Source organism: Penicillium citrinum (genome assembly GCF_028827155.1).
Source record: "Penicillium citrinum strain IBT 23319 chromosome Unknown utg000008l:1.0-2707905.0:1.0-2709502.0, whole genome shotgun sequence".
Taxonomy (NCBI): Eukaryota; Fungi; Ascomycota; class Eurotiomycetes; order Eurotiales; family Aspergillaceae; genus Penicillium; species Penicillium citrinum.
This window is the reverse complement of record NW_026622693.1, coordinates 140,370-165,967: the sequence shown is the minus strand read 5'-3', so window position 1 is coordinate 165,967 and position 25,598 is coordinate 140,370. Positions and strand designations below refer to the sequence as shown.

The following is a 25,598-nucleotide window of genomic DNA, read 5'->3' as shown; positions in this document are numbered from 1 at the left end:
TGTCGAACGCTCCCACTCTTGTGCATTTTATAAAAGTTCACATATGCTCTAAAATAAGACCCTAAAATAAGTTATTGTGTCAATAGCGTGGGACTCATATTTCCTGCCTTTCTTCTTTCTCTGAAAGCTTCGCATAAATGTGCCAGATATCTCTGCCCGAAAATCATCCTCAAAAAATTTTGAAATGTCGAAGTCACACTTCTTCCACAAGCTCGGGAGGGGCATATAACCACGGCTAATCCGTGATATGAAGTAAGTCCGATACAAGGAAAGGCGACGATGACACTGTCAGTGACTATAAGAGAACCCAGATCCACGCACCTTGAGAATAGGCTAATCAGGGAAATGTATGAATTTTGCTTCTTCCATGACTTTCACAAGACCCCACAGCTCCAGCGAATTTCCAAGGTATGCCTGGTGTGTTGTTTCGTGAAATTCTCCACTCAGAAGAACGTACGGTTGATGTGGTAGAACAAGAGCGCTGTGATTGTAAAGATTATTCATGATCTTCATATCATTATCATTCGAACCTGCATTTGTAAAACGACGACGGTGCTGCACAGAATAAGAAGTCCAGCTATAATGGAGCATATGGCCTGGGAACTTGTAAAACGAAGAAACTTTTTCATTCAGGATAATAAAGTCAATATGACTGCTTCTAGGCTCGGATATCCTCTAACACTGAAAAGTTGCTAGATTAGGAACAGGTAGTATCTGCATCGATAGCCACTGAGTCTTCTATCATGTATCATGCAGCAAGAATATAACAGGAAAATATTTACGTTAGGAATACCTAGCTAAGGAGGAAAATGCTAGTATACTAGGACGTGAATCCGCGCTACAAATGGCACAAATCCTTTCCTCTCTTGAGTGTTTCTGTTACTCCCACTGAGACAAAACAGCCTATATCACAACTACCGAATGAATTGGAAGATCAGATGAACTTGATGTTATTAGGTGCATCGAAAACAGAACCTATGGATTCCAGTGAACAAGATAGCCCTAATGTACTCAGTGTAACTGCATTCATGAAACAGACTTCAGGGACGCATATTTTTTCTGACCAGTAAAGCGTATGTATGACTCGAACACTATGTAGACCCTGCGTCTAATAGTCCCCAACTTCAAATGAAAGTTACTTGCAATACCCAGTACTGTATAGCCCAATGAGCTTGGTTTACACTATAATCGGCTTCCACATAGCTTTCTTTACCAAAACCCGAAATGGATCTACGGAGTACGTCCTCAGTTACTAGGCCATTTACTTAGTTTCTCAGCTTCGTATTGAGATTATGAACTTGCCACCGAGTTTCACTAAATCTCACTAAGTCTCAAATGTACATATCTATCTGATCTTTCTAGATCTACCTCTTAGCATATACTGCCCATCATCCAGACCCACCAACACTGATCTTTTGGCTCCATTCGTACCCGCTTCTCTACGAGTCGCAAAGCATTCACGATCGTTTCCGACATCCCGTGGTGTATTTGGTGATTCTTATTGATTTAAAAGTGAGATAAGCCCAGTGACTATCCATGCAGCTATTCATAAAGAAAGAAGTACTCCATACAAATATTAGTCTTGACACGCGAGCACTTGCCGATTTGGTTTGACATGGTGTTTTATATTTAGCCTCAACTAGTTAGTCTCGGTAGATTTAATGGGATGACACACCCGTGTCGTTGTAAATCAGTACCGGGAGAAAGAATTCGGGTCTTTTCGTTACGACTCGAAGATTCCAATGCGATCAAAAATTTTTTCTCGATGTCTTACTCAAATGTCGATTCTAAAACTCGGCTCTTGGTGTCCTTATAGCCCTTCAAGTTGCTCATCACCATAAGCAATACTATATACATATGGCAGTCATAGGCACATTGCTCAATTTGTCACTTTCAGCTGCCCTTGTGATTATTAGTGGGCTTTCGCAGGTCTGACTATTGCTTTGATGACCCAAGATGAAATCTACCTGAAAGTGATTGCAGCTGCTGGTGAAGCAATTGACCAGCAAAATGCTTCAAAAATCATCGCACTTCTAAGCCAGGAAAAGCATTGGATCCTAGTGACACTTCTTCTGGGAAACTGCATTGCAAGTGAAGCACTCCCAGTTATACTGGATCGGATTGTCCATGGCGGACTGCTGGCGGTACTCGGTAGTGTTACTTTAATCGTCATATTCAGCGAAATCATACCGCAATCAATCTTTGCCCGTTATTATCTGAAGATTGGCGCATATATGGTACCTTTTGTCACGGCATTCATGCACCTTCTTGCCCCGGTGGCGTGGCCTGTTGGGAAATTACTAGATTTATGTGTTGGATATAGCCATGCAACGGGCTACAAGAGAACCGAATTGATGACCACTTTTGCTCTCCATGAGAAATTGGGAAGTCTTAATGAACGTCTTCGCTCACAGGAAGTGATTATGGTTCATGGAGCGCTTGGGCTAAGGGACGCGAAGGTGACGAGCATCATGGCACCTATACAAGATGTCTTCTTTCTGTCTGCGGACACAGTTATGGATTCCCTTACAATAAGTCGCATCAAGCCTTGGGGGTGTTCTCGGATACTCATACATGTCCCAGGTAACTCAAGGGATATCATTGGAGTATTCTGTGTCAAGCAGTTACTCAAGTACGACCCAAAGTCCAACCGGCGTGCTCACAGCTTAGAATGGGTGCCTATTCCTATTATAAACGCGAGGACAAATCCCTTGAATGTTCTGAAAATCTTTCAGGAAGGCAAAATCGATATCCTGCTATTGGCCGAAAAAGAAAGAAAGAAAATCCTGGGAGTTGTGACGCGAAAGGACGTGATCAGGTCGTTGCTTCGACGGCGAAGTCAAGATCAACATGGAGGGAAAAATGACCTGAGCGATGCAGAGAAAAGCGTAATGTGCCAGAAAAGGCCCAATTATGCCCAACCACTATCTTTGTGTTTCCAAAGCATCCTTAGGAAGCCGAAAATGATCGCAGTGTCAGCATCTGATAACGAATTTAGCCCTCTCTGGGCCAAGTCAAGCCTACCTGCGAACTATGGCTCATTCGGCTATCTAAACTCCGCAAGCAAATGGAAATATATTCGAAGTTATCTTCCGGATAGTCTTGAAGAGACCAGCCAGGAGATAGAGCTTGGGACTACATATGAAGCATAATTAAGATTGATTGTTTTGGTCCCTAGAAATAGCAGCCAGCATTCAGCGAGAATACCCCAGATAGGAAGATACTCACGATTCAACATAGTATACTTCTTAATATCTCCGAGTCTTCTGAATCTCATGGCAAGATCGATTTCATACTGCCTGTAAAATTATATCCATTGTCCAGGGCAAGTTACTCGAGTTTTATACTATTCAACCTCCAGGTTGAATAATATAAAACTCTACCAATAGTGACTTACATCTTTATGCTAAAACGACTAACGGCCTCGGCCCCGCCATGGCACGCACGTCATTTTACTCCACTCTTTCTCTATAAATTGTGATAAGACATAAAGACGATGTGATTCATTTGCTTCAATATTTTGAACTTTTAAGAAACACCATCGATAGTGTTTCCCTGTGCATTTTATACTGAAAATCCCTCGGCAACGATTTTGCCGAAACCGCCGGAGCGGAACGAACTGCGAGAAATCCGAAAAAGTTGATTGGTCATCCTGCTGTATATCTGTCACGTGACAGTGAGGGGAAATGCATATCTCCACGTGACTTGATTACGAAAAGGGAAAGAATGAGTCTTTCGAAGGGAAATTAACTGGTCGTTCCTTCCCTAAAATTAAACCGAAGAAAATCATTTCAAAAAGAAAAAAAGGAAAAATAATAAAAAAAAATCATATAAAATTAAAATCGAAATCAAAAGCAGAGACCAACGGCAATTCACGACTTCGCATTTCCTTCTTCTTTCCCGTTCCTTTTCCCTCCGGGGGAAACCCAGTCAAAATCGCCATGGCCCCCAGCGAGACATCCCCGCTGCTTCAAAACAACGGGACGGTTTCCACTGGAGCCATACCAACTCGTGATGCAGAGTCTAACTCAGGACATGGTCGAAATTGTCAAGATGAACAGGCGAAGGTGTCATCCTCTGATGCCCAGAAACAGCTGAAGTATATTGTGCCGGCTATATCAATAGGAGTATGTACTTGCATGCCACACGAAATCGTACCCCTGGATTTAATGGTAATAACATGTCAAGAGTTCTAACAATTCATGATAGATCTTCCTTTCTGCTGCGGACCAGACGATCATTATGGCCAGCTATGGTCAGATTGGTAGCGATCTTAAGGCTCTCAATTTGACTAGTTGGATTGCGACCTCGTACTTCTTGACCTTGACCTCGTTTCAGCCGCTGTATGGCAAGCTCAGTGACATCTTCGGCCGTAAGGCTTGTCTTCTATCCGCTTATGCTATTTTTGGCACGGGGTGTCTGTTTTGTGGACTGGCCCGGAATATTAATGAACTGATTGCTGCTCGAGTAAGTGTTGAAATCAATTCCTCAAATCCCACCATCGATGGATGACTCGGGTCCGGCTGGTAGTCCAGCCCTCGAGAATTATCTGCAAGACCCAAGAATCAAAATTCAATATATCACTGATCTGACCTTTCTCCGCGCAGGTCTTCCAAGGTATTGGGGGTGGTGGCATGACGACCGTGGTGAGCATTTTGATGAGCGATATAGTCCCCCTGCGTGATCGTGGGCTCTGGCAAGGTATTATAAACATTATATATGCCACGGGTTCCGGAACTGGTGCTCCTCTGGGCGGCATTCTGGCTGACTATATTGGTTGGCGTTGGTAAGAAGCATTCGTCCCATTGCTAGTAGTTGACACACCATTTGGTGCAACCCTTCTAACCTCAAGTATATAGGGCTTTCCTGGCACAATTCCCCATGTGTATCCTTGCCTTTATCGCTGTTTCTGTGATGCTTAAACTCCCATCCCGTGAAAACACTCACTGGAAGGATAAACTCCGTCGCATTGATTTCCTTGGTGCGCTGGTTCTTGTCGGTGCTGTGCTCGGTTTCCTGCTCGGCCTAGATCGCGGTAGCAATGTATCATGGAGTATGCCCCTGACTATCGTCTCGCTCTCTGTCTCCGTGGTATTGTTTGTTGTCTTTGTCCTGGTTGAAGTTTACTTCGCCGCGGAGCCCTTTGCCCCAGGACATATCATCTTCAGTCGGACATTTTTCGCGCTCTATTGCTGCAACTTCTTTAGCTTCGGTGGCTGGCTTGCGGCACTTTTCTACATTCCGCTCTACTTTCAAGCCGTGGATGGAGTGAGTGCGACTGTTGCAGGGCTACGTCTTCTTCCTAGTATTCTGTCTGGTGTCTCTGGTTCTCTGTTTGCTGGAATCATCATGAGGCGTACCGGGAGATACTTTTGGCTCACCATCGTGGCTTATTCCTTTTTGACCCTGGGATGCTTCGCTATCTACTTATTCTCAGGAGGTATCACTGCTAGTATAGTCCCCATGATCCTCGGAATGGTGCTTTCGGCGTTTGGTAATGGTATTGGTGTCACCACTACTTTGATTGGGCTAAGTAAGTATATCCACCGCCAATCCCCGGTGTATATCAAGTTGCTTATCCACGATTTTCTTTACCTTTTCCAGTTTCCAATTCAACTCAAGAGGACCAAGCTGTTGTCACTGCCTGTTCTTATCTCTTTCGATCTCTTGGATCTGTGATCGGCCTGTCATTGTCTTCAACGGTGGTCCAGCAACTCCTTCGAGAACAACTAGCACTGAGACTCAAGGATAGCAAAGACATTGATTCTATTGTCAACGGGGTCCGAGAAAGTCTTGACTACATCAAAAAACTCGACCCGGATGTGGCCAACATCGTGCGTAGCTGCTATGGATGGTCCACGAATAAAGGCTTCGGCTTTCTCGTGGCTATCGTCTTCCTGGCCCTTTTCAGTGCATGTTTCGTGCGTGAGGCCAAATTGACCCGCTAATTAAGGTACGAAATTCCTTTGCAACTTTTGATGAATCACGATCATCCTTATTAGAAATTGTCTGCATATACTGCGAGGTACGGAAAAAAGAGTTGATATCTTTTGCATATATGCCACAGCGGATGTGGTTTAAAATAGTTGACAATCAATCTGAACATATCCATGAACTACAGCAGTACAGCTGACTATGAGTTAACCATAATCTTTCATGAATATCCCCCTGTCATCGTATAATTTTGTATATTTTGCATTGCGAAGAGTACGTAGATTGCTGGCCCCAAAAGGGCAAAGCGGTGAAATGACGACTTTCCGGGGTTGCGCACTGCTAAAACCTCCCGTCATCCTTCGACTTCTTCCACTTTCTTTTTTTGCTGACACATTCGGATATTTGGTGACTTCGATTAATCCCCGTCTGAAATCGATTTTATACTGTCGAGCTCGATGATGACCTTTCGATCGCCTTGACCGTGTCCCGATAGCTTCTTTAGCTCTCTAGCTCGACCATCGCTATGTCCGAGCCGCGCTCCGGCCCGGTGTCGTTGACACGATACCGTCCTATCCTTTACCTCTTCACCGGTGTCGCAGCTGCATATGCCCTTCTCTATATTCACAATAATGTCGTCTCACCACAGTCATCTCAAGCTCCGCTCCGCCGTCGTAATGCCGTGCGCCGAACTCGCCGGGGTGAAACCGAAGAACAAGGCCTTATCGAAACGCCGTCCTATCGTGCGATCACCCACTTAGAACAACTGGAACGCCAGAATGGCGTGTATGGCACATTCCGCATCGAGACTGAAGATGGGCGAAGGGTGGAAAGTGGTCTTTTGCCGTCATTGCTTGCGACACGCGACCAGCTGATGGAAGAGGTGGGCGTTCCTCCAGCTCATGCCGAGCGCATGCGGGAAATGATGGAGGATACCTTTCTTGAATCATTTTTAGCCTTGGATTTCCCTGCCTCACACACTCTACCAGAGAACAGTGCTGAAAGGACGTACTTGACGGAGCAATTGCAACGGCGAGGAATTTCGCGAGCTGGTATTGAAAGAGCGTTGATACGGTTCAATGACGATCATAATTACGGGGATGAGCTGCGTCGCCGAAGGCAGAATGGCGAGCGTGTCACCCTCTCAACTTCGACTTTCCCAGATGTCGCTGCGCCGCCTCAGAACCCAGAAGCTACAGAGGCACCAGCCGACGACCAAAGTGTCTTTTCATGGCGTGATGGGAATAATGATGCTTCACCAACCCGCGAAGGTCAGAATTTATTGAACTTATTATACCATATTGCGGAGGATCAGGCACGGAGAGACGGTTATATTCATCGCGGTGTCACTTGTAATAGCTGCGGTGCTATGCCCATTCAGGGAATTCGATACAGATGTGCCAATTGCATTGATTATGATCTCTGTGAAACCTGCGAGGCAATGCAAGTACATATCAAGACCCATCTGTTCTACAAAGTCCGCATCCCAGCACCATTTCTGGGGAATCCTCGTCAGTCTCAGCCAGTGTGGTATCCTGGAAAGCCCGCTATGTTACCTCGAAGTCTCCCACGGCCCCTCGCAAAGCGTCTTATGAGAGAGACCAGCTTCGAAAACACCGAGTTGGATGCCCTTTGGGATCAGTTCCGCTGCCTTGCGAACTACGAATGGGCTGATGACCCCAATAAGCTCTATATGGCAATCGATCGTAAGACCTTCGATCGATGCTTTGTGCCCAACACTTCCATTCGACCACCTCCACCGAGTCTCATCTATGACCGCATGTTTGCATTCTACGACACGAATAATGATAACTTGATTGGATTTGAAGAGTTCTTGAAGGGATTGGCCAGTCTCAACAACAAAAGCAACCACGAAAGGCTCCGCCGTGTGTTCCGGGGATATGACATCGATGGCGATGGATACGTGGAGAGGAAAGACTTCCTTCGCGTCTTCCGGGCCTATTATGCGCTGAGTCGTGAACTCACTCGCGATATGGTTGCTGGGATGGAAGACGACTTCTTGGAAGGAGGTGCACGCGATGTTGTCCTTGGTAGCCAGCCCATCAGCTCTGCATTCCCCGGTAACATCCCATCAGGCGAGACTTCACGTATTGGCGAAGGCAAACGACCTAATCTTGAAGGTGATATGGAAATTGTTGACCATGGAGGCATATTGCGGCAGGATGGTAACGATATAGGTGATCGCCATATGGTCATTGGCGATTCAGCCGTGAGGCAGCAATTTGGCCGAACACGGCCAATATTCCCATCTACCCTAAGACTTCCGACGACAGCCTCGGATTCTCGTGAGGCCCATCGTACCCCAGCGAGGCCGAAGACGAGGAGGATGGTGATGATCATGAGGAAGATGAGGAAGATAACGATGAGGAGGAGGAGAATGCCGAGGATGATGAGGATGACGAAGATGGCAGCGGGTCCGACAGATCTGGGTCATCGGTAACTAGCAGTGGCTGGCCTCCAGCAGAGCACCTCCACGAAGAAGATATTATTCAAGCGCTCGGAACGTATGTGTACCCTCAGGACATTACCGATCCGATCGATAGGGCTCGAGTTATAACGGCCGTGTACCACAGGATGCGTGACGATGATCGAAGACGGATCGACGAAGCCCGGCGACTAGGAATCGATGAACGCTGGCGAAGACGAGCTTTCTATACTGACGAGGAAGACGGGGCTACCATGCCCGAAGGTTTCCAGAAGAATCCCAATTTTGATGATCTCTCAGACGACGAGGATCGCACTGACATTTCGCGAGACGTATCACGCCCTCCTTCTCCACGTTCAAGATCATCTTCCAAAGTCCGATTCCAAGATGATCTCAGAGATGATTATGATGTTCGTTCTAACCCCTCGACTTCGTCGCGAAGTATTCCAGTCGGAGAGCGATGGGGTGGCTTTGAGATTCCAGAAGTTGAAAGAGACGTCGGCAAAGAAATTCTTTATCAGGTAACGCAGCAGGGATTCAACGAGTTGCTCGATCTTTTGTTCAAGCAAAAAGAGGATTTACTCATGGAGGTCTGGCGAACGCGCACAGATCGTAAAGTCTGGGCTCATGAGATCGACCTCGTGCAACATACAGGACCTCCCCCAGAGTCACCCAAGCAAGAGGAAAAGGCACCTCAGAATGAAGAAGAGTTACAAGATATGACTAATGATCGATCTCTCGATGATCTTCTTCAACGCGCTGGGTATTCAGTACAAAGCCCTGCCTTGGAAGCTTCGAATCCAGTACTGGCTCCTCCTTTGCCTGATTCTTTATATCCGGATGACGATGTCCAGCCAACACATCTTTACAATCCTGAAAATGAGGATGAACTCGGACAGGATCGTTCTTTCGATCAAGATGACGATGAAGATGATGAAACAAGTAGCAACTCTGTCACGTCTTACGAACTAGAAGAGCAGTTTTTGAGCAAAGATGGCGCGTCTCTGGAGGAGGAATTCTCAGACGAGGAACAAGAATCTAGTATTGATGACGAGGTCTTGGATTACGATCCCACTCTTCCACAATTCCGGCCCGATTCCGATGAGCGTCCTCGACTATTATCACTCGACGAACCAATGAACATCGATGGCCGGGCTTCTCCCCGCAGCGCTGCAACTTCGGATATCCCTGATCGCCTCAGACTCGAGCCAAACGGCACTACATCACTCCCAGCTCCGCCGTCTCCCGATACTTCTTCACCTCACGCAGAAGCGACTGCTCCGAAACCCCCACCTTCTCCCATGCAGCCTCTGCCACCGCCATCTAACCCTGTCCAGCCTGCTGAAGAGAGTATGACTCCTCGCCGACCTTCCCACCGTACGCTCGCACGATGGGCCTATCTGAACCAAGTTGAGCGCGAAGCGAAGGAGCGTGGAGGGAGCGGTGCTCGACTCAACTTTGAAGAATTCTCCAATCGTATGGGAGCGGACAAAGGACGCCGGTTGGCCTTTGTTGCAAGTTGGATTGAAATGGCTAGCTTCTAGGCATATCTTTTTGATGATGATAACCCTTGTACATTAGACCTTACAAACATCGAGTTATACCAATATCAACAGTATGGCCATGCTTAAGGTGCGGCCTCTACATAAGTCCAGCCATATTCAATTCAAGCTGTTTGATCATTCCGTCAATTCGAGTGGCTTGAGCATTCCGGCTGCCCAGCCACAGCTTACGAGCGAGATGTCCTTGGGATAGTTCGCTCTCAGGGAGCAAAATACAAGCAAAGTATGTACTCTGCTCTACTAAATAGAGCAGAGACTAGTAGTCGATAGTAGTAGAACCTGTCAGGGAGAACGCGGCCATAGGAGAATCCCGCCTGGGATTCCGCCTGGGATTCTCCTATGGCCGCGTTCTCCCTTAATAGTAAGCGTATACCGATAATTAGGTTATCACCTCGAGTGATCATACTATAGTAAAGGTTTACTACCAAGTAGTAGTACTGCTAAGAAGTAGCAATCCAAGGTCTATCGTTTGCTACTTGTATAATGAATAAATCTCAATTTGAAGATTTGACTTCTTAGATCAGATTTATCAATATTCATTATTTCATTGCCAAAAATTTATATACAACTTGAATTTGTATTGACAATGGGTATCAAATAAGCCAGAACTGACTTTCTTATATTGGCAAATGGCTGTTTTCATCCGTCGATTCAAGGTCATCCTCGTCTTTATGCGCTACACGTCGATAGGCCCGGTCCCTTTTGAATATTTTCCATCTTGAATATCTTTTGAGAGCGAAGTATAAAGATGCTGGTATCAATCCAAAGACAAAAACCAGCATAAAAACCACGCGCCATGAGGTGAACCCTTGTTTCATAGGCTCGTTGGCACGTTGCTGGATTTCTGTCATGCCAATGACTTCGTTCTTGGAATCAATTGCAGCAACTCGGAAGTAAGATGTGACATTGCTAGTAAACGGAATCTGAGTCTCGAACCCAGAACGTTCCACATCATGGACGTGGTTGAATGTCATATTCTTGAGATCTGAGCCATCCCAAGCTTCGAGTCGCCAGGCAGCAACCTCTGTTGCACCATTCCAACTCACGAAGACACTGTCTTTGGTCATGGCAGTATCCGGAAGCGTGTTGGGCATGCCGACCCAATCACTCTTGAATGAACGATAGGACACAATTCGACCAAAAGTGAAATATGCCGATGCTCCGAAATGAACATCACATACAACCTCACCTGCCGGTGAAAACTCGGTGAAGGCAGCGCTGTGACCCCAGCCAACAAGGACGTTTCCAGTATCAAGGACTTGCATATTTCCCTGGGACACGACCAGCAACTCCTGCGGGTGATCGTAACTTCTCAAAACTTTGGCTTTTTTGGCTGAGATATCAAGCTCCAGTAGAATACCGTGGCTACTGACGGAGGGATCTGTTCCTGCGTTGGCGGCATTGTTGAATAAGGTGATCGTGTTAGGGCTCTGCCAACGAGCATCATGCTGCCACGAGAATTCAGTCGCAATCCCATTCGACTCATCGAAGAATTGGTTATCTTTACCCCCCAAAGACCAGAGAACCTCGGCAGTTGTTCCATCAACGCAGGTAATTGTGTGAGTGTGTCGCGCGGAAACCAAGTAGCGACCATACTCATCCTTGTCCACACTGTTCAAATGGAAATAATCATAACCCAATGTACGTTGGTGTCCCTTGTTCCCGAGAGGTTCAAAACTGCTTTCTGGAGGGTAGAAACTAGAAGACCGCCATTCGAAAAGAAGTTCACCAGTTTCCATATCAATCTCTTGGATAACTCCATCGTAGAGCCAGCCTAGTTCGGGTCCTCCGACGGATGTCAGGTCGTATGGGATAGGCTCATAGGCCGTGATGATCACTGTGTCATTTGAAGTGATTTGGAAGTCGTGCAGATCGCCTTCTATGGCACCATAAGGTGATACGACATAGCGAACCGTATAGGATGAGTCTAACTGCCATGGGTATTAGCGGCTTGTCTCAGCACTATCCGAAACATTACTTACCATATACCATGAACCACGTCCATGGCCGTCCTCTTCGTCTCCTTGCCAATAAGTCACATAGTCTTGACCTTTATAACGCTGGACTTTGAAATCTTGGGTGGTGCCCCAATTATCTTTCATCCATACAAGCTCACCGCGAGCATCTAGGATCATTGGACCGGGATGAATGACGGAATCTCCCCGTGGAGCTAGAAATGTATATCTTTGATCGCATTGTGCGCCAGCAGGAGTGATCTCGACTACTGGAGATTGTTCATGAAAGGAGATATAGTTGCGTGATGGTCCGAAACCATACCATCCCATGTCATACCGGCTTAGTCCATAACGAAATCGGAAACGGAGCAGTTGTGGTACAACGAATATCCAAAATAATACTGAAGCACCAATGACAGCCACCAGGGCAAAAATGCAGCGACGAATATTAAACTTGTAATGTCGATCTCCCCGTCCAAGCCAAAGTCTCAGGCGTGTGGCGGCGGAAGAAGCCCGCATGAACATTGGCGCATTGCGGTCCGGCGAAAGGGCGCGGAGGAAACGAGTACGAAGACGAAGGGAGAATAGAAGTAGGGGAGGAGCGGAGCGGAATATGGCCCAGTCTTGTAGGAAAACTTGTACAATAAAGGGATCGCACGCCCCCTGCCCAGCCTAAGGGCAATGTCATGGAGAACGGATTATCTCCTTGCTGCACCCCGCAAGAAATCCTTGGTTTTGTCCAAACGTGGATTATTTCCTAGAACAATGCATGCTGATTCGGCATCACATCATCAAATCCCCTATATGCCAAGCCTTCAGTGGAGTTCCATCCCTTATCGTCTTGCGCGTTTGTGCCGACTTGACGGCCGAACCGACGTAATTGCGTGGTGATTTCGTGGCCGTGCGAACATCCACATGGCTTTTGACCATTGAGAGCTAGGGATCGCTGCCAAGCACGGTGCATTATGGCATATGGAGTACGGAGTACGCAAAGGCGGATAAATTAAGTAGTCGTTCGTTTCTCCCCGATGTCCTTGAAATGCGGCTACTCGGCCCACGCGTCGGAAGGCGCAGCTGGCATATTGTGGCGTCCAATTTGCCGTCAGTGGATTCTTGAAATGGAGAACAGACAGCTTGTCGACTGGCTTGGATTCTGAATCCCACTTTTCTGGCTGTGGCGAGTGCCGATATCCGTGGATATGAAACTCAGACTTTGCCAATCTTCGGCACAGGTGGGCTCCATCGCCAAATCAGATCTTTCGCTGGACGTGTCGACTATGTACTGTACTCCGTACAGCACGTATGAAGTTGAAGAATACATACTCCAAGAGTCCTTCTCCAAGTCGAGAGAATATGCTCGTCCTTGTGTCAATACTTCGATCTCCAAAGTTCTATACCAAAGCGCGCCAGGGCACTTTGTAACCTCATGCGCTACGCGAATTGGAGGCTGGCATGAGTGCCGAATCCATTTCCCGTTGTAGAAGTGGAGTAAGGGCTACGTCGGCCCATCTGGAGGACAGGACGAAGAATGGAGTCATGCATTGTACGTCTTCTTTAGAATCTTATCACCGGGCTTCTGCTCTTTTGCATTGACCCGGCCTCAATGACCAAAATTGGTTAGACAGGGGCTGCAGTCGGAGAAAAAAACAGCATGTACTAATAACTAGACAATTTGACAATAAGGATAGGTAGCCTAATCATCCTCCAGTGTACCTACACTGTATATCAGGGGATTATCGACTGAGACTCGAAGTCAAAAGAATATAATTGTTGGTTCAGCCTTTGTATTTGTGGATATTATGAAAGATCGCTGATGTGTGCCAGATTGTTCGTCCAGGAGTTAATCAATGAATAGTACTAACTATTACCAAATTAGGTAATTATTGACCACTAACCATTGACTATTTACTAGTAATAACTAGCAAGCAATAATCATGTATATGATATGGTACTTCGATAACCCTATATACAAGTGAAGGCCATGTTGGTATAGGTATACCAACATGACCTTCACTAGAGATATAGTGAGACTCGGTCGGGACATTCGCATTGAACTTCAAAATCAAAGAACTTCTTTGAAAAAGACTGGATCTAAGATGACAATCTCAGTTATGCCGTACCTACAGCATAATTTGTCAACTAAGACTTCAATTTTCTGTCCGATCATGATGCTCTACACCAACCCTACATTAGCACTAGTTACTACCTAGTGGTACCATCGGTTTCCAATATCTCTTGTTATTCTATATACATGACAGTTAGTATACGGTGCCGATGGTATACGATACCTACAGTAGCTAGTTTCTCATTACTATAATTCATTATACAATGGATTGTATACTAATAGGAGTATACTCTATTACAGGGGCTTAGAATCGTCATCCATACTGTACTGTCATATATGCCAGTATCAAAGCTGTGGCTGTCAAAATCCGGTGACCGTTGGATAAAACACGTTATTGAATATACTATGTAGTCAGTTCATCATGAGCGAGGTATGTTATTAGTTAGTACATAGTATGTACGTAGTATGTAGTCAATGGTTGGATGGATGGATCGGTGGATAGAATAAGTTAACATGGAATCGGAGTATGTCTCATTTTTGAGATTTTCACTTGGCGTTCCAAGTTAACCCTGCCAATATCTCGTTTGTGAAGGGTCCACTGCGATCGTAGTGGATATGTCTCAAAATCAACTTCAAGATGGACGTCAAGTCTGGCGGCAAGCTACAACATATGTATAATGTACAATGTATACTATGTATGGGGTTGTGCATGTAGGGCGAACTGGACTGACACAGACCCCTTTGAGGCAGATATAAAGACCCACGCCTCCAAGACTTGAAGCGTGCTTTTGAGGTTTCAGGGAGAATCGTGGACCCGTTCAACGGTACGTGCCGCCATTCAGAATCAATTAAATTGCTCTATCGGTGCCCCATAACATCCAGTACCATCTGAGATGGCTTGAAAGAACGCCGATCATGCCACATTAAGATGCCTAGACCCCAAATTCCTCCAGCCGACGCCACCCAAGAGTGAAAGTCTGGGCATTCCGACCGATTCACGGTTCATCGCGCCCGGATCTTATCAAGAGAACAGCAGGAGATGCCGTAGTAGTGCACTATTTTCTTGGGGTTTCAATGCTAAAACCGCCTATTAGATGAAACAGCACTTGGATCGCGCGCTCGACCATATTTTGACTCTTTTATATGCAGGATATTATTCTCCCCGCCGCCAAACTTCATCCGGAAGGCCCGCACTCCACATTTCTCTGCAAAAATCTGTCTGAGGCCCTGTTTTTCGTACGACTATCTGCTCCATGGCGTGCACTAGTGTCGCTTCAGCTGCAGGTGTCGTAGCAGTACTAAAAGACACTAGAAAATAGGCGACACACCCGAGAATATCCTATACAACAAACTTGAGGAGAGACCATTGGAGTAAAACCTGGTGGAACACGATTTCCTAAGAACCAGTCGGCGTCCACAATCAAATAGACTTCGAGACTCCTCTCTTCTCCACTGGACGTGCTTCTGGTTCGCCTTGATTGGCTTCACCCTCGAGAAGAACCCCCCTGACCTTCTTCTCCCCACGGATCTGCACAATTTTTTGCCATCTTCTTTGCTCTTGCAATCGCCGTGTTTCTGCCCTGTCAACCATCTCCTAGCAGTCATGTCGAGCGCAGACAAGGAGGTCTACAGCCACGAGGTTGGTTTGGATCCGAGTCAACAGGATGATCGCGATATGGAGCGACTGGGCAAGACCCAGCAGTTTAAGGTCCGTCAGATTGCTATTGGGGGGGAGTTCTACAATGAGTTGGAAAGATCACTGTGACTGACTTGTCAACAGCGAAACTTTCGCTTCTACTCTATTTTAGGATTCACCACGACGTTGATGGCCAGTTGGGAATCGATTCTACTGTGAGCCCTCTCGTTCCGAACCGACTGGTCGCGAAATGCTTCTCCCCCCTTGCCGACTGACATGCATCGCATAGCACGAGTACCTATGGATTAACGGATGGAGGTCGCGCCGGCATGGTTTATGTGTATATTGCCTCATTCGTCGGATTCTTCGCCTCTGTTATTTCCATGGCCGAGATCGCTTCCATGTATGTGCCAAAAAAGAGCAGGATATACTTGATATGCCATATGCTGGAACAAGATGATCTAATGAATTACCAGTGCGCCAACTTCCGGTGGTCAGTATCACTGGGTTAGTGAATTCGCTGCTCCAAGATTCCAGCGTTTCCTCAGTTATATCACTGGTAAGATTTGATGGTTGGAGAACAGGTGGAAAGTAATGAATGACCCTTTTTACTGATCGTTCTCAGGATGGTTGTCGGTGCTTGGATGGCAAGCTGCTTTCGCCAGTATTTGCTTCCTTTGTGGAACTCTGATCCAAGGTTTACTCGTTTTTAATTACTCTGATGGTCCGGGATACATTTATGGCTTTGAACGTTGGCACGGTACTCTGCTCACAATTGCCATCGCTGCTGTCGGAACCGTCGTGAACACTTTGGGTGCCAGATTGCTGCCTCCTCTCGAAGGAGTGATTCTCTTCCTTCATCTTGGAGGGTTTTTGGCAGTTCTGGTCCCTATGTGGGCAATGGGACCTGGCAAGGCCCCGGATTTCGCTGTCTGGAAGGAGTTTACCAACTCTGGAGGCTGGTCGGGCATGGGTCTGGCCTGTCTTGTTGGCCAACTGACCCCGTTGTTCTCCTGGACAGGACCTGATGCCGCTACTCACATGGCCGAGGAGATTCAAAATGCTGCTTTTGTTGTGCCATGGTGTATGGTTTCGACCGCACTCATCAACGGTGGTTTGGGATTCATCATGCTCATCACTCTTGTCTATAACATGGGAGATATCGAGACGGCTCTAGCAGACCCCAGCGGATTTTCTTTCTTGCCAGCCGTCAAGCATGCGACTGGCTCAACTGCCGCTGCAAATGGAGTTGCTGCGATCATTCTTGTCATGGAGGTTTGCAGTGCCATCAGTATTCTTGCCACCGCGTCTCGCCAGACCTTTGCCTTTGCTCGTGATAATGCCCTGCCCTTTTCTGGAGCCCTTGCGAATGTCAACAAGAAACTACAAATCCCCATTACCTCCGTGATTGTGTCGACTATGATTACTGTGCTGCTTTGTCTGATTAATATTGGCTCGACCGCCGCGTTCAATGCCGTCGCCTCAGTCATGATTGCAGCTCTTTTCACGACCTATATCCTATCAATTGGTGCCTTCATCCGAGCTCGTCTGCTTCCCAGTGGCGTTCCTCGTGCTCGCTTCTCGCTGGGTAAGCTCGGACTGCCAGTCAATATTTTTTCGGTTTTATATCTTTGCTTCGCCATCACCTTCACTTTCTTCCCTACTGCCGCCAACCCAACTTTGGTTGATATGAACTGGTCGATCCTGGTGTTTGGAGTCGTTGTTATCTTCGCTTGTGTGCAGTATTTCATTCACGGTCGCCGTATCTACCAAGCCCCTGTTACTCAGGTCCGCAAGGTTGATTGAGGAGGAACATGATTTCTCTTTCACTATCTCATCATCAGAGCGATCCCCAATTTTTAGGTGGTCACCGATCCAACAGTCTTCTTGATCACCTGACTCCTTTCCGATTGAATATGGGCAGGCCCAATTTTAGACGACATTCTATACATACCATCCTTTCTCTGCTAGGCAAGATTTTCTTTCCAGAGCCGTTGCAAGATCTCCTGGTGACTTTCAGCCAGACTCGTCGAACGAATTGCAGTCGGAGATCTGGGCATGCCGACTCCTTTTTGACTCAGTCAGAGCGAGCAAAGACGTATGTTGATTTTACAGCCCCCAGCCAGTTTATACCCAACAAGAGCAATCCGCTCGGCAATACTAGTAGTACTGTTTAATAGCAAATTCATCTTTGGCTAATTTGGCCTCGATTCTTTGAATAAAAACTATATATCGCATTCTCATTAATCACCTAAAGCTATTTCGATCTAAACTTACTCGACAAATTCCATATAGCCTAGCAGTGTTAAGAACCTTTTTAACACTTGGAAAGCATATTTGAACGCCTCGGATTATATCGATGAGAATCCTGCGTGACACGAAGAAACACTCAATTGAGATAGTTAGTAGCTAAATTCAGGATATCATCTAATGACTCTGTATAATTTATCCCATGCGGTAGCAAAAGTTCTTCGCCCGACACAGGGCTTGACTCATTGATTACCATGCCCGGCCAATTCCCGTCTGAAAACTGCCTTGGCCTGGTTTCTAGCCTGTCACATAATGGCTCGGATAGAAAATTTTGATATTCTTTGTAGAATGTTTCAATGATAGTCGCAATATCAAAGCCTGTACCTGCTTTGGGTCCCATTTGCCCGTTAAATGGACCAGGGAAACGGCACCGATTATCCTCTAGACGAAGCATTGATTTGATGATCGAGACCCCACGACGAGCAATCATATCTGAATCGTAATGAGAGAGGATTGAAATGCCATCCTCTATGAACTGTCGGTTTTCTGACGACTGGTGATCTGTTGCAGGTTGATGGAACATATCGAGGCATAAGATTATCTGCGACATAGTGAGTTCTCCGATGTGATGATCCTCAGATTTTATTTGGATTGCATTACTTACACTAGCGGTGACACTAAATGCCTGGTGTATCCACAAGAGCGGTCCATCTTCACGCGTGGCCTCTTTCTGCTCCTTAATTATTGTTCGAGACGCTGCAACACAGGTCTTCCGAGTGAATTCGAACATGGGATTCCCAAAGCTGCGGCTCAGGAACTTCCTATGTATCATGATCACCTTATGAGCGGAGCTGATAGCTAAGCTCCGTCTTGCCCAGGGAACATATCTCGGCCAGCGAGGATCTAAAGGAACATTCTGTAGATAAAGCGGAAGATGTTGAGTAGCTAGCGTTCTTAATCGTCGATCATATTTCAAGACTTCTTCGTATCGCGTATAGAGAGTATTGGACGAGTTCATGTCGTCATATAGACCTGGCATCAAAGCTGCAATATTATAAAAGAGTCGAGAGTAGCCAGCCACGGTGGGGAAATCATCTGGAATCGACGTAGGGTCATTATCGCAGTTTTGAGGCCTCTCAGTATTAAAGCATATCGGATGGATCAAGTAGCTCTCGGTAAAGGGGATTGAGAACCAGTCTTGGATGCAAAGCTGACACCAGATACGGCGACCGATTTCTTTGCTTATTGGATCGACGGAATTCATCTTGCTATCCCCATCAAGCTGGTGAAGCCCTAGGCCTTGCGCGATTCTCACAGCAGAAGCCAAAAGGACCGAGAAGCTATTGGATTTTCCAAGCATATGAGCAGATATAGTCAGAGTTGCGATTGACTGCACGGAAAAAATGGAGTGACACGCCATATAATCTGCCTGATGGAGACAAGCCATTGAAGCCTTGAGCCAGCGATGAGATAGTACATTCTTTTCCTGGTCCCGAAACCCCCAAGCTCGAGTGGCTGATAGAGGTGCGCTGGCTATTGCTCCAGTGAGGATTGCGAAAAGCAGTGCCATCCATTGTAAACTAACTTTGGGTTCCTCAACCCTCCCACCAGTGGTATCGTAGAAATCATTGAGCTGCTGAATAAACGTCGTAGCATGGAATGCTCCGTGGTACCATAACAGGCACTCACAGTGATAATTGACAAGCTCGTGAACTTTTGATTCAGCCGGAAGTAAAAGCTCACAGAAATTGGCTGCTGTAAACGCCGAATTTTGTCCATTATCCCAATCATCGTCGATGGGTATGTCTCCAGGGGAATGTATTAAGTCATTTCGTTTTGCAATTTCATCCTGGTAGGAGGGATCTTTGCGACGACCCCAAGCAAGGAACTCCAGTATCGTGGCAGCATCTTCAACCTCGCTTGTAGCCTTTACCAACGAACTTGATGTAATTGATTCCGTGTCAGATGTAGCAATTGGTTGGCAGCTTGATGGTTCTCTGGTAGAAAATATCGAGGGGCTAAGCTGACTGGAAGGTGTTTGGCGAGAAGCAGTCTCCTTGGCCTCTGTAAGTGCTGTTTCGAGTTTACCAATTCTTTCCCTCAGACTTTCAATGAGCTTTGAGGATTCAATACCTGAACAATTCACACCAGAGGTCTCAGAATGTTCTCTGGCAGAAGATACGTTCAGGCCCGGAGAGTCCCGCGCTCGGGGACGACGGCAATGTGAACCTTTCCTAGTACAATTACGACAGGGCAAAGTCTTGTCACACTTGATTTTGCGGCGGGTACACTCAACGCAAGCGAGCCGTTTACGATGAATCCCAGAACTCATTTTTTGGAGGTGGGATGAGATGGTGTGGATGTTGATAACTCCAGGTCATAGAGAGTTTCTTATCTGCGGAGAACAGCGGCCTGTCAAGTCCACGGCATTACACACCTTATCAAATTGGGTGTTAGTCCTATGAAGATCATCCAAACAATATGGGAAACGACCAAGAACTTGTCAAATGCTGAAAAATAGCAAATTAGGCTATCCATATTTATTTCGTGGAACTAGGTTGACAAATGCCTGTAGTCCTCCAAGCACTCAATCTATCGTCATATTGAGAGGATGGATGTACTCATGGCTGTAAGGATAGGGCATGAAATGACAGTCAAGCCTTTTGAAAAAAGAGAGCAAAACTGAGAAAAGGCTATCTTCTTTATTGAAGTAGTACTGAGTAGTCAGAAATTATTCGAGTTGGCTTATGGTTAATATCTTCCCCGGGTAATATCTGCAAGATCTCAGGAACTACGAGCATCACCACATGGACTCACACAATAGTCCCACATTAATGCTATAGATAATTGACGGCGGACTCCTCTATCGGATTGATTATCATGATTAATACTTATTGATCGCCAAGTCGGCGAGCCCCGAGTTGGAAATCCTCCCAAATAAGCTCGGCCGAGGCCTCGGCCGAGCAGGAAGATAAGTAGATGAGATACATTGCGGTGTAAAACGATCTCATGATCATCTCAATACGTTATATTGTCCAGCAGATTTCTTATATCTAACGGGAAGCTAAATCACCTACTCCTACTCGGTTTTAAAACAGACCCCGAACACTCTGCGGAAATAGTCAGCAGCAACAGTCAACATGGCCCAAACGAGATATGTCGATCGTCGAATCCCCCAGATTTCTCTGGCAGACCGTGAGCGGAGAATAGATGAGATCACGACGGAATTAGTAGATGCCGCTGAGAATGTTGGCTTCTTCACACTCATCGAACACGGAATCTCCAAAGAAGATATCGAGTCTATTTTCGCAACATCAAAGAATTTCTTTGACTTACCTGACGCTGCAAAGACAACCGTCCCATGGAATGCCAACAACGTCGGCTGGGAAAAGAACTCACAAGTTCGGCCATCCACAGGGAAGCCTGATAGCAAGGAATCCTACCAACTGCAATTTGGGGACAACATGAAGGGCCATTGGATTGCCGACGAGGCTCTCCCAGGATTTCAAACTACTGCTCTGGATTTCATGCACCGAGTACAGCAAATCTCAGAGTTTCTCATGCGCTGTTTTGCACGTGGACTCGGGTTTTCGGATGACTATTTCATCAAATGCCATGATATCGCACGACCAGACTCTCAAACCACTATGCGGCTACTTCATTACTTCGCATTACCAGAGGAGGCGGATGGCAAAGTGTATCATCGCGCGGGGGCACATGCGGATTGGGATTTTTTGACTCTACTCTTTCAGAAAGAGGGCCAGGGTGGACTCGAGATCTGTCCGGGGCGCGAGGTGGTGACTGAGTTTGGGATTGGGGACGAATGGACCAAAGTAGAGGCAAAGACTGGAGAGATCGTGTGCAATATTGGTGACTTACTCATGTCCTGGTCAGACGATCGGTTCAAGTCCACGTTTCACCGTGTCAAGGCACCTTGTGAACAGGGAGATTATTTTGGGGATCGGTACAGCATCGCATATTTCAACCAGCCATGCAAGGACGCATTAATCCAAGGGCCGCTGAAGAAATATCCAATGGTGACCGGGGCCCAGTTCACAGATAGTGCGATGAAGAGAAACTTCGCCGCGTTGCAGGACAAGTTGAAGGCTGTTGCGGCGGCATAGGGCGAAGTTCAGGGCCAATTGGAGACGCAAGGGTATTCGATGGGATTTTCGCATCAGGGTAATCGTGGGCACTATTAGTTAGGTGTTGCATATTGGAAAGGGGAGGAAAATTTGATGCTTTCATGTGAGAAACATGGGAAAGCCGGAGCGAGCAGAGGGAATGAGATCCTCACGATTTCTCAGAAGCTTGGGACTTGTTTTCAGGCCTCAATCCTTGTCAAGCGGGAATAAAGATAAATGAATATGATACTCTTATAAGTTTCCAAAATCCCACCAAGTTGAAAAGCCCTCGACATTGCCGAGGGTCGATTCAGGCTCGGTATATCCCAAATTTTCCATCTCCACAAACTGCGCAGGATCTGCCCAAAGCCAAGGAGTATTGGCCATGAGACTATCTGCTGGGGCAACCAACCTGTCTCCCATTGCTGAACTAGTTGGTGAAGCTGGAGCAGAAGCCAAATGGGGCATGTTTGGTGGCATGTGCGCTGCAGACCCACCGTCAGCAGTGTTCACTGTTATATCGGGCGACATGGCAACGATAATCTCGAGAGTTGAGGTAGGATTTTCCATATCCTCAGAGAAAACTGCAGGCGTGAGCGAGGGATGCAATAAACCGGCAGTGGACATGTCAAGCGAACTCGGTGTCAAATTGACCTGAAGAAGTTCCCACATCAACGGTATACTAAGATGAATCTTGGCCGGTTCCCAGTCGAAGTCAATCTTCTCCGAGCCAGATGCGATATGGGTCATTTTGTCTAATGTGCGATCCTGAAAAAAGAAAGAAGACTTAGGTAAATGTCGTACTAGGTGATGCGAGGGGAAGGAAAACTCACCATAATCTCACAGGCAGGAGAAAACGACACGAAGCTTTTCAAGAATCTTCTGCATTTGGCGAAGTCGGTCTTTGACTTGAATTTCAATCTTGGATCAGCGGCACAGCAATAATAAAGATGCACGGTGGCTGCAATAGCAGCCGCATGTCCAAAGAAAGGATCTATTAAGCGCATCTTCTTTTCAGAAACCATGTCGATCATGCGAACAATCCAGGTCGCGTGGAGAAGAACGACCTCTGAAGAGCGACGCCAGAAAGTATTCGGGATTGTCAAATTATGGTTGTATTGAGATGCCACAATATAAAGAAATGGGTGGTTCAACACTGTCAAGATGGAATGGTATGTGAATTGGAGTTTGAGCCACGGTGCCCAATACTCACGATTATGTCGAAGCTCGTCAGGCCTGCGCTCGTAGAACTTCACAGAGTCGTACCGATGGCACAGGGACAGTTTGTTCTCGAGCTCTGTTAAATCCGACGAGACCATCGCATACATCGAGTCATGTCGCCATGGTTCTCTGAGCTTGCTTTGTGCGCAATCGTAAAGGTATGTGCGAACTCTGCTCCAAACCCATCCAAAATGCAAAGCAAGAGTCCAAATTCCAGTATCTTCAGGACCAGTACAGCCAATCTCGTCATGCGGCAATGGAGGGGGCTTTGGGTCTAGTTTCCTTTGTGTATGTGGATCATCACCAGTTGAAACATAGAATGAACGTAGAACGTCTGATGGAACGCTCAAAATCCCATTAATTTGGCCATATGATTGTTCCAGTGCTTGGAGGCTCCAGAATAATCGTTTCTTCCGTTCTGCCGATGGACATTCGATTCCATATGTACTGTCAAGATCAAGCATTGATGACCGGCATAGCTGAAGAGCGAGACCAAGATGGAATCTTCCAAGTTGTATATTCCCATCTGTTTTCCCCTTTCATTAGTCAAGCCCGATACCGGGAAGAATGGGTAGATTATCGTGCGTCTCCTACCTAGAAACGAGGAATATGATAGCAAACACAGGCTTTCGATAGTTTCGAGTTCGACGGTTCCATTTGCGATGCGCAGCATCACCAACGTCCGGGCACTATCGCCATAATGAATCATCTCATCGCGTTCTTGTGAGAATCGTGATGTCAATGTTATAATACTGCATGCAAGTTCCTCAGACACGTAGCTTGGGTCTTTAACCTCTTCACGGTCGAAACACCATATTGGCTGCCTGTGACAATATTGGAAATATAAATCGATGGCTTGAGTAAGCCGGGATGAGGGATGTAATTTGGAGTCATCAAGACCAACTCCGAGGAGGAAAGGATCGCTAAAGTTGGTGCCGGGTTCCCCAGTTGAAGTGTACGAGTTGCCCGAGTAGGCAGTATCTGGGATATCTGTTGGACCAACGGTCTTTGGGTCTTGAGGAGGTCTACAACGTAAATCAGAATGAGTTAGCGCAAAGACAAGAACTATCTTGATCCAGGCGGTCCGTCACGGTCCGGGTCTTACCTGTTACCATTCAAAATCAGATTGACCTTCTCCTCCAAGTAAGCCAGGCGATCGGCCTTGACCAGCAATTAGTATTCAACATAGCATGTTTTTCTATTTTAAGTAGGGAATTCATGAAGACATACCGATGGACCACTTCGCGAGCCTCTCGGCACTGTTGTATACAAACAGGGCTGGTTGAGTCGGACACAGCTAGAACAAGCTGGTTTCTCCGCAGGACATCGAGTCTTTTTCCTCCTGTCTTAGGGTTAGTAAAATGAATGAAACTACCTAGAGTGTCTAGATATCAACCTACCGGCAATTTAGGCAAGCTTCGTGCGAACGTAATCTTCCACGATTTGTATCACGCGGCATTATATGACGCAGTTGGGGATGGAGGGGGGGAGGAGGAGGAGGAGGAGGAGGAGGAGGAGGAGGAGGGGGTCAGTCTTTCAATAGAAGTAATATGTACTAGTAGTCCTGTAAATTGCACAGAATATGTACTAGGATCATAAGACTATTGAAGAAACAATTCTGCCATATCAAAATAATATGACGACAAGTTAAGAAGATCTCAAAAGGAGGAGGGAAATAAGTTGAATGTAAATCAAGACTGGATGACGGGGCGATGATAAAGTGGAAGCGGGGAAATCATCTGGCGGCGAACAAGGGCCCGCGGAGAGACCGCGAGAGAAAGACAAGAGTCAAATCCAACTTTGGGACCTTGGACCAAAGACTAGTTACTAGTTACTGTACATCACTTGGCGAGATTCATGCAGAGGCCCAGTTTCGGGCCGCCAGAATCGGTTTGGATCTGGTGGGCCACGAATTGAAGCCAAGGGTTGTCCAGGGCCAGGACGGTCCGTGTGTTGGCACTAATACTAGGCATTTTATTTTTATTTTATTTTTTGATACTGGGTTTTCCACCGCTTGAAAAGGCAAAATTATCCATTCTTCTCCAATTCTGTCTTCAAGGAAATTATCCTGGTTGCAGATCCCATGCTATACAACATGTTTACTATCCAATAGGTTTCCCTCCGGTCGTGTATCATGTGTTCATGTATGCTAGGGTTGAAAAAGGTTAATAGTGATAAGAATAAAGTTCCTCGAATCAGCATCTGCACAATTTCAGTTCGTTATCTTGAGGTTGGAGGGGAACTGGGCCCCAGATTATGTGGAGTGGGGGGGTTAATTAATGAAAAAAAATATCAAGTTGATAAGGCACGAGGCCCGCTTTAACTGGTCCCTCTAGGTGAGATTAAGGGCTTGCTACTTGGTTGGTGGTGGAACGGTCCTGATACCAATTTTGGTTGAAGGTGGTTAG

The 25,598-nt window shown here is 46.5% G+C and overlaps 9 protein-coding genes across 9 annotated transcripts; 5 read left to right on the top strand and 4 right to left on the bottom strand.

The window, feature by feature from the left end:
• Positions 1–1,946: 1,946 nt before the first annotated feature.
• N7469_008495 (uncharacterized protein) lies at positions 1,947–3,152 on the top strand (the record flags this gene model as incomplete). The annotated part of the gene is made up of 1 exon (XM_056647413.1): positions 1,947–3,152. One exon carries the CDS (start codon positions 1,947–1,949, stop codon positions 3,150–3,152), a length of 1,206 nt encoding a protein of 401 aa, XP_056497178.1.
• A 789-nt stretch (positions 3,153–3,941) lies between these two features.
• Positions 3,942–5,948, top strand: N7469_008494 (putative MFS multidrug transporter; the record flags this gene model as incomplete). Its single annotated transcript, XM_056647412.1, has 5 exons — positions 3,942–4,127; positions 4,210–4,467; positions 4,608–4,786; positions 4,860–5,533; positions 5,605–5,948. 5 exons carry the CDS (start codon positions 3,942–3,944, stop codon positions 5,946–5,948), a joined length of 1,641 nt encoding a protein of 546 aa, XP_056497177.1.
• A 509-nt stretch (positions 5,949–6,457) lies between these two features.
• Positions 6,458–9,921, top strand: N7469_008493 (EF hand domain protein; the record flags this gene model as incomplete). Its single annotated transcript, XM_056647411.1, has 2 exons — positions 6,458–8,237; positions 8,300–9,921. The coding sequence occupies 2 exons, from the start codon at positions 6,458–6,460 to the stop codon at positions 9,919–9,921; spliced, it is 3,402 nt and encodes a 1,133-aa protein (XP_056497176.1).
• Positions 9,922–10,556: 635 nt separating this feature from the next.
• On the bottom strand, positions 10,557–12,419 carry N7469_008492 (arylsulfotransferase family protein; the record flags this gene model as incomplete). The annotated part of the gene is made up of 2 exons (XM_056647410.1): positions 10,557–11,870; positions 11,922–12,419. 2 exons carry the CDS (start codon positions 12,417–12,419, stop codon positions 10,557–10,559), a joined length of 1,812 nt encoding a protein of 603 aa, XP_056497175.1.
• A 232-nt stretch (positions 12,420–12,651) lies between these two features.
• Positions 12,652–12,858, bottom strand: N7469_008491 (uncharacterized protein; the record flags this gene model as incomplete). Its single annotated transcript, XM_056647409.1, has 1 exon — positions 12,652–12,858. One exon carries the CDS (start codon positions 12,856–12,858, stop codon positions 12,652–12,654), a length of 207 nt encoding a protein of 68 aa, XP_056497174.1.
• Positions 12,859–15,562: 2,704 nt separating this feature from the next.
• On the top strand, positions 15,563–17,401 carry N7469_008490 (uncharacterized protein; the record flags this gene model as incomplete). Its single annotated transcript, XM_056647408.1, has 5 exons — positions 15,563–15,667; positions 15,740–15,810; positions 15,885–15,998; positions 16,072–16,154; positions 16,221–17,401. 5 exons carry the CDS (start codon positions 15,563–15,565, stop codon positions 17,399–17,401), a joined length of 1,554 nt encoding a protein of 517 aa, XP_056497173.1.
• Positions 17,402–18,373: 972 nt separating this feature from the next.
• On the bottom strand, positions 18,374–20,177 carry N7469_008489 (Zn(II)2Cys6 transcription factor; the record flags this gene model as incomplete). Its single annotated transcript, XM_056647407.1, has 2 exons — positions 18,374–18,406; positions 18,510–20,177. 2 exons carry the CDS (start codon positions 20,175–20,177, stop codon positions 18,374–18,376), a joined length of 1,701 nt encoding a protein of 566 aa, XP_056497172.1.
• An 808-nt stretch (positions 20,178–20,985) lies between these two features.
• N7469_008488 (uncharacterized protein) lies at positions 20,986–21,969 on the top strand (the record flags this gene model as incomplete). Its single annotated transcript, XM_056647406.1, has 1 exon — positions 20,986–21,969. The coding sequence occupies one exon, from the start codon at positions 20,986–20,988 to the stop codon at positions 21,967–21,969; it is 984 nt and encodes a 327-aa protein (XP_056497171.1).
• A 252-nt stretch (positions 21,970–22,221) lies between these two features.
• N7469_008487 (putative C6 transcription factor) lies at positions 22,222–24,649 on the bottom strand (the record flags this gene model as incomplete). The annotated part of the gene is made up of 6 exons (XM_056647405.1): positions 22,222–22,737; positions 22,803–23,716; positions 23,785–24,215; positions 24,296–24,351; positions 24,421–24,532; positions 24,591–24,649. The coding sequence occupies 6 exons, from the start codon at positions 24,647–24,649 to the stop codon at positions 22,222–22,224; spliced, it is 2,088 nt and encodes a 695-aa protein (XP_056497170.1).
• Positions 24,650–25,598: the final 949 nt, after the last annotated feature.